The sequence below is a fragment of the Mustela erminea genome, chromosome 2 (genome assembly GCF_009829155.1).
Source record: "Mustela erminea isolate mMusErm1 chromosome 2, mMusErm1.Pri, whole genome shotgun sequence".
NCBI classification, from domain to species: Eukaryota; Metazoa; Chordata; class Mammalia; order Carnivora; family Mustelidae; genus Mustela; species Mustela erminea.
In genome coordinates this window covers 23,792,765-23,807,838 of record NC_045615.1, presented here as the reverse complement: position 1 = coordinate 23,807,838, position 15,074 = coordinate 23,792,765, and the positions used below count along the sequence as shown (strand labels likewise).

The 15,074-nt window shown below is 33.5% G+C and overlaps 1 protein-coding gene across 3 annotated transcripts in view; it reads left to right on the top strand.

Moving 5' to 3' along the window:
• LRBA (LPS responsive beige-like anchor protein) overlaps window positions 1-15,074 on the top strand; it is a 731,121-nt gene that overhangs the window by 695,923 nt on the left and 20,124 nt on the right. For all 3 annotated transcript variants that reach the window (XM_032332488.1, XM_032332486.1, XM_032332485.1), the window contains one exon: window positions 3,266-3,433. In XM_032332488.1, coding sequence (XP_032188379.1) covers window positions 3,266-3,433 — 168 coding nt within the window. The remainder of the gene's footprint in view (window positions 1-3,265; window positions 3,434-15,074) is intronic.

Sequence of the window (15,074 nt, the reverse complement as noted above, 5' to 3'; positions counted from 1 at the left end):
ATGATCAATAATATATAATAGCAAAGCTATCACAAGTGTTGAATTCAATTATATTTTAGCACATAAGGCCCCTCCCCCCGCCAAAAAAAATCCTTCTCTTATTAGATTTGGGGGAAGGTGGGGTGGGGGAGAGAAACATGGTTGTAACAGAAAATTCTTTAAACATAAATCATGTTTTCGGGACACAACCAGAACAGCAGAGGCAACAATAAAACCTTCCCTCAGCAGTGGGAATTATTTTCAGGCCACATTTTAGATTCAGTGGTGTAGAGTCCTGAGCTTGAATTTTTTTTATTTGTAGCACAGCTGTCAAATAAAACATTAACTAGAAAATTTGTTCTGTCAAAAAAGGGATATTCTAGTGCTTGTGGTAATATTTGATATTAGTGTGTGGAGAGGTGGACTGGTATTAAAGGAAACAAAAAATAAAGGTTGAGGAACACTTATGAGATTATCAGAAAATAATTTACCAAAAAGAGCAGCAGGTATTTATATGCTGTGATTTATTTAGGAGGAGTGAACCTCAACCCCATAGCAATAACAAAGACTGCGGAGGAAGGCTGCCAGAACAGGAAAAAGTAAACTTGAAAAAATAATGCTTTCCAGAGTTGAGTCCAAAGTATAAAGTGTAGAAAATATTTAATTTGTATTAAAATATGAAACATTTTAAATGTAAATATGTAAATATCACTCCCTCATTTCATTCTTCCTTGATGCCCAATCTAAATTCATTCTACATTATTCTCACTGATCCTATCTTGTTTTTTCCTTTTATAATACTTAACCCTATTCATAATTACATATGCTTGTATTTGTTTAAAGTCTCTTTGCCCCACTAGACATTAAATACTCTGAGGGCAGGGATCATGTCTATTTACCACCAATGTGCATGTAAGAGGGCCTGATGCTTGGCACTTAGTAGGTGTGCAATAAATGTCGAATAGGAAATAATTGTGCTAACTTTGGGGGGGATTAAACACTAGGAAATTCTAATGAAAAGAAATCACAGTGACTGAGTATACATTTTTCTAACACTGATATTATAGATACAGGGCTATGACTTAACTGAGAAGTAACAAAGGAATCTTGGAAAGTTCTGTCACTATAGTTAATTCATCCCATTTTTACAATTAAATCTTTCCACTTTGTCCTCACTGAGGTGGAAATTAGGTAAGTTACCAAGTGAAGAGCTGCTCCTTTGCAAGCCTCCTGGAAGCACGTGGGTTTCCTGTGCACCTGGTGCCTCATGTACCTCCTTAATTATAATCACTCCCCTCCTTACTCCCACAAACCACTGAGGTGATAGGTATTAAATCTTAAATAAACTTACCCTCAGTAACCTATCTAAATCATTCCTGGAGTTTACATGTTCTCCATAGTCAGGTTTAGGCTGAGACAGAAATAACTCTTAATATTCTGTTATCAAAAAGCATAATCAACAATATGATGTGTTCGGTTATTTTCAGTAGTTAAAACTCACTAATTTAGCCTTCAATTTTCTAATTAGGTTTTCTAACTTTGTCTTACCCCTTATAAGAAGGCCTGCCTTTACTCTAACCCCACCTATTTTACCATGAAACCTCTTCACTTTGTTCTTCAGATAAATTGGAAATGATATGGAAATGATTATATCTTTTCATATTTAATTTGCTCTTTTTCTTTTCCATTTTTTTGTTCTAAGAAGTTTTGAATTCTTCTTTACCGTATTCCTTATCAATACAGCTGATTTTTAAATGAAATGTTTTGATAACAATTTAAAGGTTGGAGAAATTCAGACGTGCACATTTTTAACCTTCAGTAGTTAAAACACCTGTTTTGACTAAAGTCTTTATTCATGGGAGAAAAAATACACTTTATAATTTGTGCAATTTGAGACTGAAATGAATTTGAATTTAAAGTTACTAGTAGTAAGCTGCAAGAGGGAACCCACTGTATATGGCGTGCTGAGTGAAGTAAAATATTCTTCAGCATTTTTTAAAAATTTGCAGCCTTTGTAATAAGCCTCAGACTTATTAAAATGAAGAATTAAAAAAAATTAACAGAAGTACTTTTTTAGTTATATTCATGATGAGCTTGAAAAGTTAAATACACTCAGATGCTAATACTTAACTGAGACCTTAAACTTTCAGATAGGTTATGATGTTTCCAAATTAAACACGGACTTTTTAGGCATATTAATCTTTTTTCAGCTTAGGGGTCTTTCTTCTTGAACATTTGAATTCTATTTATGTGACCCCACTGAAATACTTCTTTAAAAATAAAAATTTAAAAACCCACCTCATTGCTGATTATTAGAGGTAGACACACTATGGCATTCATCTGTAGTTCTGTAGACATTTCAAAGGCAAATTTTAGCTTAGAAACCATAGGGATGTAGTAGAAGGGCTGCTATAGCTATTTCATTCTTTAGACAAGTTTGTATGAATTATAAACACCATATCTGATTTTTAAACAAAGATTCTCAAAGTGGGGGCTTTACTTTTTTTCCCAGCACTGTTACGTGACTAATTCATCCTGTGTCTGAAGCCGTCCCGAGATGTATAATAAGTGTACTGGCTTCTTCCCTTTTGTCCCCAGTCATTAATGTTCGATAAACTGCCATTATCTTAACTTCATCATCACTCACCAAGGAATTTTCATCATTCGGGCAATCAAAACAAAGAAAGAATGGCCCAGCTCTAATTGCAATCACAATATATTAGTCTTTTTACCAAAACTTAGTTCATGTAATTCTGATTTAAAAAGAACAGAAACTCTCCAAAGTGACTTATATCATCCTTGGATAGAACACTTTGAAAAAAAGAAGTACATTAAATCTTTACTGATTCAGAGAGAAGATTGTATTAGCAAAGTCTGAATTATAGAGTACTTAAAGAAAGGCACCTAAGTTTTATTGTGCTTTGAACCATTCAAAGGAACTTAAGAAATTGCCGAAGTCATTCCAAATGCAAGTTCTTCTGGGCCTGCTTTAATCAGTAGACATGATTCATTTGGAATTTATAGTAGCCATGTATAATGATATGGTACCATGGTCCTCAAAAATTTTTAACATTATGTCTTTCGAAAATGTTACCACTGTTCAGTTGATTTTTTGTTGTTGCTAATATTTGAAGAAAACTTTTAGGTTAGGCCAGATCACATTTGATTGTAAATTCTGAATCATCAGAATCTGAGACAATATGACTTCATTATCTTACAAGGGAAATAGTCACAGGAGTTTTTTAAATTTTATAGCAGTTTTAAAGAAAATTGTTTTGTATTTCAGGAAAATTGATTCAGGTTGTATTTGGCCATTGGGATGTGGTCACTTGCCTCACTCGCTCTGAGTCCTATATTGGGGGAAATTGCTACATTCTCTCAGGATCACGTGACGCGACCCTTCTGCTCTGGTACTGGAATGGAAAAAGCAGCGGGATTGGAGATAACCCAGGCAGTAAGTACAAACTTATTTTATAAGTAAACTGTTACAAGTGATATATAATAACATTTTGCAGTGAATTAATGTTTTTTATCATGGTGAAAGTGAAACTGAATTATCAAGTCTTTTTAATTTCTTAGTTATAATTTAAGAAAGTTCTAGATAGCCTTTCAATTATGTTTTGTTAGCATTGATAATTCTCAAGTGCAACTATGAAATCTCTTTTCCATATTACAGATTATTCTTATGAACTGAAAATGCTAGTTCTTCATTGGAAATGGCTGTCACCAAATAAAAGAGAGGTGTTCCATTCACGAACAAGATATAACATAAAAGAGCAACCACATATTATCTCATTTATCAAATTCATATTTTAAGAGAGCAAAAGAACAATTATAACTTTGTGGAAATGAACCAGTCTTTATAAAGAATATGCTTTCATTTACATATTAAAAGATAAAACAGGTTATAAAAGGCCAACATGGAATATTCAAATTGGCTCTTGGTTTTTCAGATGGGAAATGAATATGTTCACCAACAGCCTTAAACATCTTTATGAAACTATGCTGAAGGCAGTAAAACAAAAAATGTGTAACCATTTAAAATTGTAATTCACAGAAGGCAAAAAAGGAAGCAGCTACCATTAAAACCAATCGCACACAGCTGCAGAAAAGAAATGGCTTTAGAAAAACACATTAAGAAGTAGGAGAAAACAATTAAAGGGACCACCTGAAAAATGAGAATTTAATTAAAATGATTATGACAACACTGAAGAGTTCCTGCAAGAATAGCTTTAGATTTTTACTTCATAAGGTAGAGCATTTTAACTGCTCTTAAATATTTACAGTTTCTTAATTTAAAGCAAGTTGCCCTGTATTTGGTTAAGGAAGCACCATTTTGTCCCAGATTGCTTTACCTGAATATCGTGGTACTTCACTCCAAATTATGAAATAGTCTGAATATGTTTCAGTCCATCACATTTTGGATTGACTTCTTCAAGCTGTGCTTATTAAATGTCTAATATTTGATTGAAAATGAAACCTTTAATTATTAAATTAATAATATTATAATTAAATATTTCAAAAAATATTTAGTAAAAAACCAGTATATAATTTTAAAAGAACTGTATGGGAAATATTTTTTTTTCTTGTTTTATGTGATGGGTAAACATAATTTTTATTAAATCCTCCAATATATATTTCGTATGTTACTCAAATCAGGGACGATTCCCTATACAAATAGGATATGAAAAATCACCTTAAGACTGTGATGCTTTGGATAATACAGACTTTGTGATCAGGTCAGACTTGGTGTATGTGTTTTGGTGGGGGGGCAGTGTGTCTGTGTATTCCTCATATTTATACAGACATCTGCATTTTATATGTAATTATAAAATTTTTAAATATGTAGACTTCAGGGATTTTGTCACTTCTGTTTGAGAAAGACTTCATGTTCTTTATGGACTCACATTCTGCTCCTTCTTCATTTCTGGCCTTTTAGGAGGGTCTACTTTTAATTTCTTTTTTTCCTCTGTCTATAAATTTAGTTACTGAGATTTAGTAAATGATCTAAGACAAACCTAGGCTTGACATAAATAATAAATATACAGTTTGTTACTTAGCTAAAAATATTTAGGAAGAATTTTCTCTTGCCTTCAAATAATGTGTTTCATTCACCTACAGCATTCCAAACACAAGAAAAGAATTTTTGGTTTGGTTTTTGTTTTTTTATTTTCATGACCTAATTGTGTTTTATATGTTATACATGGTCATTACCAATGTGTACTCTGAGAAGTAGCTAAAGGCTTAGCAACACTTATATGTAGTGGCCGTTATTCAGAAATTAACGTGTATTTTTAAACTAGAAATATTCAGCTTTTCCAGAAGGGAGAAATATATATTTAAATACCTTATAAATCATCCTAGAGATGGGTTTTACATGCTTGTCCTCTAAAAAAATGAATCAAATAGCATTGACCAAATCCTGGAGTTTGGAGTTAAAGCAAATCTAAGTTCCGAGCTTTGCTGTGGTCCTTCTGTCTTGTCTGTAAAATGAAAGCAACAATAGTAACTGACTTAAGGTGTTATCAGAAGCACAGAATGCTCAGAGCAAATAAATCACCACACAAACACCATCTTGTTGGCATTAGAGTATATATTATAATGTTATATTTTTCATAAAGCAGTTCATCTATACCCTCTCATTGTCTGCAGTATGGTGGATATTAACTCCTAGTAATGCTAGTAATGAAAAGAGAAGAAAAATAAAAGAATAACATAACAGCACATCTAATAAAAATTTTAGAAAATTGTACTGTATCTTGACTAAATTAAATTACCTTTCTCAAAGTGAACCTCATCCTTTCTGGCCCTTTTATAGTGTCTGATCTCCCAATCTAATTTTGCTTTAGCTTTGAAGGATGAATCTGGGAGAAAGACAAATAGGCACTTTTTCATATAATGAGAATTTCCACGCATTAGAATAGAAAAATGAACAAACCAGTTTAAGCTTTTCAAAAAAAAAAAAAAACATTTTTACCATGCGTGTGAACTGTGTTTTACACATTTATGCAGACTGGTTTAGATTTTATAAGCCTCTGGCTCGTTGATGGCTCCACGATGCAGCCGCTGAAGTCAGAGCTTTTCAGATGAGGAATTTTAGCTTATGCTTATTCCTACATTTTATCTCCTGGATGCAATATAAATGACCTTTAAGAAACAGCTACACTTTTTTTTTTTTTAACATATAATTTCAGTCACACAATGCCTCAACTTAAATATTTGCACACAGACTTTTTTCTCTCTCTTGAAAAGAAAATTAAAGAAAACTAAACTATTGCTTTTTCTGCATTTTATAGGTCTCACTCAAGCATTTAGTTTTTGTGTGTTTTTTTTTTTTTTTTTCCAAAAAAATCATGAGAATAAGCTAGTGATTTTCCTTCCTAGGGTCATATGCCTGCGCCGTTTTCTATAAATCTGACATTAGTGCTATATGTGAAGTTCATAGCTTTATTCCTATTTTTTAAAAAATCATGTTAGCCAGTATTAAATTACACCTTACTTGGGCAAAATCTGGCTAATTCAGCTGCATAAAACCTATATTTAGTTTATCTTGGGCTTTTAAAAGGATACATATGTTTTATAAACTCTGCCTAGATCACGTGGCAAAAACCTTGTTTTCCTGTATAACAGATAGTTTTTCATCTTCGACTCTTTGGTTTTGTGATAGTTATCTCCTGTGGAATGCAATTTTCTTACCAAAAAGAAAAATTAAGATACATGGTCATTACCAATGTATACTCTGAGAAGTAGCTAAAGGCTTATTAATTTAATAGATTAAATTGTAGTTGTAGATTTTTAAATAAAATTAACCGAGAACATTTTAACGAAAGATATTTTCTCCATGGAAGCATACCTCCCTTTGCCCTAGTACTCTTTGTGTTTTACAACTGCATTTGTGTACCAAAATGCTTTACTGAAACATGCATTTTTTTCCTCAGAATAGTGCTATACAGACTGTATATTCGCAAATTTTGGAGAAAATGTGCCCCAGTGCATTCTGTTGACATTTAAATACTTTAAACTTTGAAATGATCTTATAAACGAGATGAAAATTTACAAAATAGTTACTATCTATGATTTTTGTATTACTAGATCATAAACTTAAAATTAAATGCTTATTAAGAATTTTCAGGCTTCTGAGTAATTTTTTTAAAAAAGCAGTTGATTAGCTTGAGAAGCAAATGGTTGCTGACTGAGGGTGTTGTGTGGATGTGTGTATATAGTATTTCAGTAAAGTACTTTTCCATTCTCACATTCTGTTTTTGATTTGATTGAAAGGTGGCATTTTTTTCCTCTTTGCAATCAGACATGCTAATCTATGTCAGCTTTCTCCTTTATGGGAATGGCGTCTACTGAAAGAAAAAAAAAAGCAGAAGTATTGAAGTTTTTTCATAACAACAAGATTCTGTTCTTTAAGAATATTTCAGCACCATTAATTAGAAAGAAGGTTTTATTAACCATAAGGCTAGCACTAACAGACCACAGAGCTGTTTTTTAAAGTACTGTATGCCATAGCTGCCCTGCTTTTTCTCTGTCTAAAACTTCATTTTGTTATACTCTCATCAATCACCTCAGTCATTACCGTAAATCCTACTGTTGTTAATTTTACTAGTATCACCCTAATGAGACATTCCTGCTATAATTAAAAATGAATTCTAACTTTCAGCCATTCTAAATTTTTTTTTTAATGAATTTAGAATGATCTTGCCATATGACTATAAATACCACTGATATACATGGACTACTCATCAGTCTCTAAGAAAAGTAGTATCATTATATGTCCAGGTGTGAATTATTTACTGGTTGCTTCTGTGCACATGTGCTTATGCATATGTATATTTTTGTGCACATATTTAGGAATTATGTTTTTTCTATCACAAAGCCTAATATGTTTTACTGAAGCTACTGATAAATCCTTATTCTTTGTCTTGTCAAAATATAGGCAGATGTAACACAAACAGTACTACTCTCTGTAAGTAGGTGTCCTAGAGCACCATCTGCTGGATGTACTTGGGGACGTAATGTTGGTAAATTTGAAAATCAGTACTTGAAAAGTCAGCTGTACTTTGTTTTTAATTGGCTGTGATGTATTATTTATAGATCATAAATGCCAAGATATGTATATTTGTGCTGAGCCATATGAGTTTTTAAAAGAAATCACTTTCTTCTTTTCTCCCACCCTCATGTGGATTTGGAATTTTATAATAAATACATTGTTTAAGGAAAAAGTAAGCACAACCTATGTGTAACGAAACAAAGCATCAGTTTGTCATGAGATATACTCTTATCTTCTTGATCGCGGGTCTTCAGTAAGCTACAGTGGAAGAAAATTGTTTGGATATTTTAACCTTATGTTCACTTTATTCTGAATATAAAAGCAGTGCTCGAAACAAGTAGCCTTGTTGTACCTGGGGTACGACTCTTGATCTGATTCTTTGTCTAGAGCACGAGTTCTTGTATTCCCCTCATCGAGAGCTTTCCTTATGGCCTGACTTCTGGCCTACTCTGTTGTACTAACACTAAGACTGCCCTGTATTTTTCTTTTTTTCTTGAAGAATTCATCAAGTTGGGTTTGAAGCAGCATGTTGGCAGTGTTCAAGTTCAGGTGACATTAAACTACTACGTTTATGAAATTCTCCAGAAGGTCCAGGATGTTTAGTGCTCCATGATGTAATGCAGGCCCTCGAGTTCCAGCAAAACAACTCTGTATTTACTGCTTGTAACTAATAGTAGATGTGGTAAAAGGAATTATATTCATATGGCAAATGAATACAACCTTAATGTGCACCATATGCAGAGTGGTGGCGTGATGTGCCAATATATCACATTTATTTACCTTGTTTAGTTGCAGAGAAAAATGACTATACCATTCAGCCATAGGCTGCAGTCCTACAAATATGAAAACAGATGAAATGATGATTTACACCCTCAAATAGAAACTGAGTATCTTCATGTGTAGACTTTAACAGTGTCACACCTAAGAAAGTTGCTTGTCTAATACTTTATGCTCAGATGGGAAATTTAGTTTCAAATAATTGGTAAAGCTAATGTCAGGAGATCTAAGTTCCCTCCAGGCAATTAAAGTTCTCAAAGAAAATTGTGAGTGTACCTTCTTTCATTTAATTGAAACCGAATATGCCTTGAAATTGCAAAATCGCAAGCTACTTCTTCCATCCCTTAAAGCTGGGTTCTTCTGCTTTTTTGAATATGGGTGTGTGTCTGTGTGCATGTGGGCATGCATGTGTGTGTGTGTGTGTGTGTGTGTGTGTGTGTGTGTGTGTGTCTGTGTCTAAAATTACTGGAAAACCACTATAAGGACACATTTAATCAAGACCTCCTGGAACAATGTATTAGACTGACTTTATCACCTTCCCAAAAGTTCCTGTCATTAGAGAAATGGTCGGACAGTTTGGTGTATATGTACTTCATACTGTACTTTAGATATTCCTGAGAATTTATTAAAAGAGACTCGTTTTTATATGAAATTAAATACTTAAATTCTTCTAATGATTTCTTTTACAAAGCCACAATTGCTCTAGTCTTTAAAGTAATTTTGCTCACAAATAGGCTTGGCCAGACTTCAGATTCTAGATTTGAAGTATTTTTAGTTAGGAAAAAAATCCTTAGAATTCTTTATGCCTCCCATGGTTAAGGCTTCGTGACTGCTAAACTTTTTAGCTTTTATTCTTGTACCTTGTAATTTTCTACAACTGAGAGATTGCTTTATTTCCTTGGAGTAAATGGCATCAGGGTGTTTCTTTTTTTTAATTGTAATAAAATTAACATACATAACATATTCGTTTCAGGTGTATGACATGATGACTTGATAATATGTATATGTATAATATGTATATATTGCAAAATGTATATTTTGTAATATGTATATATTGCAAAATGATCACCACAGTTTATTTAGGTAACATCTATCACCATATATAGTTATAAATTCTTTCCTGTGATGAAAATCTACTCTCTTAGCAACTTTCAAATATACAATATAGTATGATTAACTATAGTTACCATGCTGAACATTACCAGGACTTATTTATTTTATAATTGAAAGTTTGTACCTTTTGACCATCTTTGCCATCTCCTCTCCCCACCAACTACCAGTCTGTTCTTTGTATCTCTAAGTTCAGTTTTTTTGTTTGTTTGGTTTTGGGTTTTTTTTTTTAATTCCACATATACGTGAGATTATAAAGTATTTTTCTTTCTCAGTCTGGCTTATTTCAGTTAGGTCCATCCTAAATAATAGGAGATCTCCTCTTATTTAAATGAATGAATAATAATACACTGATATATTTATATGTGTGTGTGTGTGTGTGTTCATACACATGTGAAGTACAAACATATTCTTTATCCATTCATCTCTTGGTGGATACACGTTGCTTCCATGTCTTGGCTATTATACATAATGCTGCAGTGAACATGAGGGTATAGATATCCTTACAAGGTAGTCTTTTCATTCCTTCAGATAGATACTTAGAAGTGGAATTGCTGTATTATAAGATAGTTTATTTTTAAGTTTTTGAGGAACTTCCATACTGCTTTCCATAGTTGCTATAGCAATCTATATTCCTACCAACAGTGCATGAGGGTTCCCTCTTCTCTACATCTTTCCAACACTTGTTATTATTCCTTTTTTTTTTTTTTAAGGATAGTCTTAAGTGAAAGTAGCTTTTTATTTTTTTTAAGATTTTATTTTTAAATAATCTCTGTACCCAACATGGGACTTAAACTCCCAACCCTGAGATCAAGAGTTGCATGCTTTCCTGACTGAGATAGCTAGGCACCCATCTTTATTGTCTTTTTAATAACAGTTATTCTAACAAGTGTGAGGTGATATCTCATTGTTGTTTTGATTTGCATTTCCCTGATGATGAGTGATGTTGAGCACCTTTTTATGTACCTGTGGGCCGTCTGTATGTCTTCTTTGGAAAAAATACCTATTCACATTCTCTGCCATTCATTCATTCACTCACTCATTCATTTATTCGTGTGCCCATTTTTATAAATCACATTGTTTTATGTTTGTTTCTTTTGTGCTGTTGAGTTGTATGAGCTGTTTATGTAGTTTGGATATTATTAGATATATAATTTGCAAGCATTTTCTCCTACTCCATAGGTTGCCTTTTCATTTTGCTGATGGTTTCTTCTGCTCTGCAGAAGCATTTTAGTTTGAAGTACTTGTTTGTATTTTGCTTTTGTTGCCTTTGCTTTTAGTGTCAAATTCAGAATGTTTCTAATAGACAAAGATGTGAAATATTTTTATCTACATTCTTTTTTGGAGGCAGAATTTTATGTTCGTATTACTAGGCACTAGATATACAGTTATAGGAGCTATCAATGAATTAGAGTGAATATTAAGCCTCTTTTTGGGGCTTCAACAAATGAAAAGTCTCAAGAAAGTAGGAAAAAGAAACACATCAGTTAAGTAGAATTTGATATGTTCAGAGGATGAAATACTGCACGGCCATTAATGTATTATGAGTTTGTGGTATTGACATGGAAAATAAGCTATCTGTATGATTTAGTGTAAAAGATCACCAAACTACATGTATAATGTATCTTACAGGTATCTAGGTCTGTGTGTATACTTTGTATTCTGTGTATATTTATGCATAAGTAAAAGTCCCGAATGACAGCCAACATAGTATTTTTTATTATGTTATTTAGCAACAGTTATTTATAGGTAGTGGAATTTAGAGGCAGTTTTTTCATTTCCTTCTTCATAATTTACTAAATTATCTGAATGTTTTATAATGAGCATGTGTGACTTTGATAATCAGAGACAAAGATATATCGGGGAGGAATACCTAATTATATTAATATACCTTCACTTTCTGCTCTAGGCTTCTAGCTATTAGTTTCATCAGAATTTATATGGATTGTTAGGGAAGGCTGAAAAGTCTAAGAAAAGGAAGAATGGGAGAAATCAAAGTATGATCTTTAGAAATTAAACAAAAGAATGACAAGAAACAAAAATAATCCTAACCATCTCTAATTTTCATTTATGCAGCATAGAATTAGATATGATTCCTACTTTTGCTGAAAGGAATGTCTCCAACAGAGAATAAAAATCATTCAACTCTTACTACTACTACTTTACTCCTAGGTGATGCTGGGCGCCATCAGAGACACTTCACATAATAGTCCTATCTGGTGACTACTATTATTACCCTTGTTTTATAGATGAGGCACAGAGTGATTATAAATATGTCTTTACTTGCTGCCCAGGGCCCTGAAGCTCCTAGATCTTATTGAAACTATGAGAACATGCCCATGAGAGGTCACATAGCTAGCTAGAATTCTAGGCCAGAGGTGCCATTGTGAATCACTAAACTGCACTGCAGTTTGTACTGCAATTTGATAAATTAGGCCATCAGCTGTAGAAAACTTGATGCAATCCTGTCACTAAAGCATGCTTTGTTTTCGCAAAGGACAATACAGTGATAATTTTGCTAAACTGAATTCTTCGGTATGCATCATGTTAGGATTTTGAGTTTTTATTTGTTTTGAGAGAGAGCATTAGCAGGGGGGCAGGAGAGGGCAAAGGGAGAGGGGAGAAGCAGGCTCCCTGATGAGCAGGGAGCCCATCCTGGGGCTCAATCCCAGAACACGGGGATCATAAGAAGGCAAAAGTTTAACCCACTGAGCTACCCAGGCACCCTAGGATTTTGCGTTGTTTTGGGTGGTGTTGTTTTTTTTGTTTTGTTTTGTTTTGTTTTTTTTAGATTTTATTTAATATTTGTCAGAGAGAGAGAGAAAGCATAAGCAGGGGGAGGGGCAGAGGAAGAGGGAGAAGCAAGGAGCCAGACAAGGGACTCAATCCCAGGACTCTGGGATTATGACCTGAACAGAAGACAGACTCTTCAGGACTGAACCACCCAGGTGCCTCTCGTTTTGTTTTTTAGAGAGTGCTCCAGTGGGGGAGGGGCAGAGAAAGAGGGAGAGAAAATCTTAAGCAGCTCCACCCCAGCACAGAGCCCGAGATGGTGGGTGCTTAGTCTCATGACAGCCTCAGGACTCTGAGGTCATGACCTAAGGCAAAATCAAGAGCCATACACTTAACCAACTGAGCCACACAGGCGCCTAGGATTTTTTTTTTTTTTTAAAGATTTTATTTATTTATTTGACAGAGAGAAATCACAAGTACACTGAGAGGCAGGCAGAGAGAGAGAGAAGGAAGCAGGCTCCCTGCTGAGCAGAGAGCCCGACGCGGGACTTGATCCCAGGACCCTGAGATCATGACCTGAGCCGAAGGCAGCGGCTTAACCCACTGAGCCACCCAGGCGCCCCATAGGATTTTGTATTTTTAAATATTATTGCACAATTTAGGGTTATACTTTAAGTATACAGTTGTAGGTACAAACTCACAAACACATTTTCTGATTTTGCTTAGAAGAGAGAAACAAATGCACACAGAGACAGAGAGGAGAAAGATTATAAAGGATTTTTGTACCAACATTATCTTGTCTTGTATTAATAATTCTAGTATTATTTATAAGAGGAAGCTACCAAAATTTGCTCTCTTATGGTTGTCTCACCCTAAGTGCAGCTTTGGCTTATTTTCTGTAGTCTGTATGTTTGACCAAATTATCATGTTTTTCACCAAGGAGACAATGATGAACGGAGAGGAGGAGAAGAGTTGGTGGAGATAGAAGGAATAGAACAAATTTCATATAATTTCCCTTTGCATAATTAAAGTGTAGTGTTATAATTCCCATCGGGACACTAGGAAGTTAATGGGAAAGTTTTAAGAAACATTTAGTAGCTAACCTCATTTCCGCTTCAGAAAGCCATTTCCTTTCTCGGTTTGCCATTATGGTGAGCCACATGAGAAAGGTTAGTGTACAGTTTTCACGTGAATTTTTTTTCTCAGCATTGTAGTAATCAAAATGTAATTAAAATGGAATAAATGGCCGGTGCAAAATAGAAGTGTCCATCTTTAGGAAATGACTGGCATATATTATATAATACTTAGATTATAAAACTTCTATATATACCTAATAACTTTTATATTTAGTTTTAAATTTGTGTTTTCTTTCAGAATGAATACTCTATTGAAATGACTTTTTTAACAAAGCTGGGTTTCATATTTTATTTTACCTCCATAAGAGGTCAGATGGTATTACATTTTAATAATGTGGAAAATTATATCAGTTGTTTTTATTTAAGGACTTTATTAATTGCTGTGAAATACTCATTTTGTATAAAAATTCATTTGTAATAAATAGTTTGAACTTCAGTACAGCTTTTTGACCTTTCCAAATATAGGTATTTATAATTTGCAGGTTTATAGTAAGGTACTACAAAACCTAATCCACTGACCATTTAGAATCAAGTCATTTGCCAACAATACAAGACTATATTTTATTCCCCTCTTGGTTTCCACAGTGCATTGCACATAATATATATCCAATAAAGGCTATTAAGTGAACGAAGGAGTAAGTGAATGAATGAAAAAGCAATTGGAAAATGTTAACTTTGGGCCCAGAAGTCATCCACACTAAGTATTAATTGAAAAAACTAATTTCATTTCTAAAAAAGTAGGAATAGGAGGATGTTGAACCAAACATCGTTTCATAATAAATGGTATTTTAAAAATGAGGAATGAATGCAGGGGATTCTTTCTCTGCTAATAACATATTTAAACTGCTAATGAGAACTTTGTAGTGTATTTTAAAGTAATTTAATTTTTGTAAGACTTGAGGAGATGATGCCAAAAATACCAAGAACTTAATTTATTTTTTAAAATGTAAGTCAAAAGTTTGCCAGAAATTCATGTCTGGTCTATTTTTACCTGGATTATTAATTCCCCTTGCCTTAATGGAGACATATCTTTTGAAATATTTTTCTCATTGAATATTTATGAACAGGGTGCTAGAGAAATTACTGTCTCCTCTTTTCTTCTTTGAGGTATAACTGTAAGAGGTTCAGGGTCCATTTGCTAGAGAAATATACTTAGTTATGAGGGCACCAAAGAAACACAGTTAATAAAAACATTTGTTATCCTGCCTAATGGTGTAAAACATGTCACCTAATATTTTAAAAAACATAGGTCCAGTATAAATGCTAACTGGGTATTATGGAGA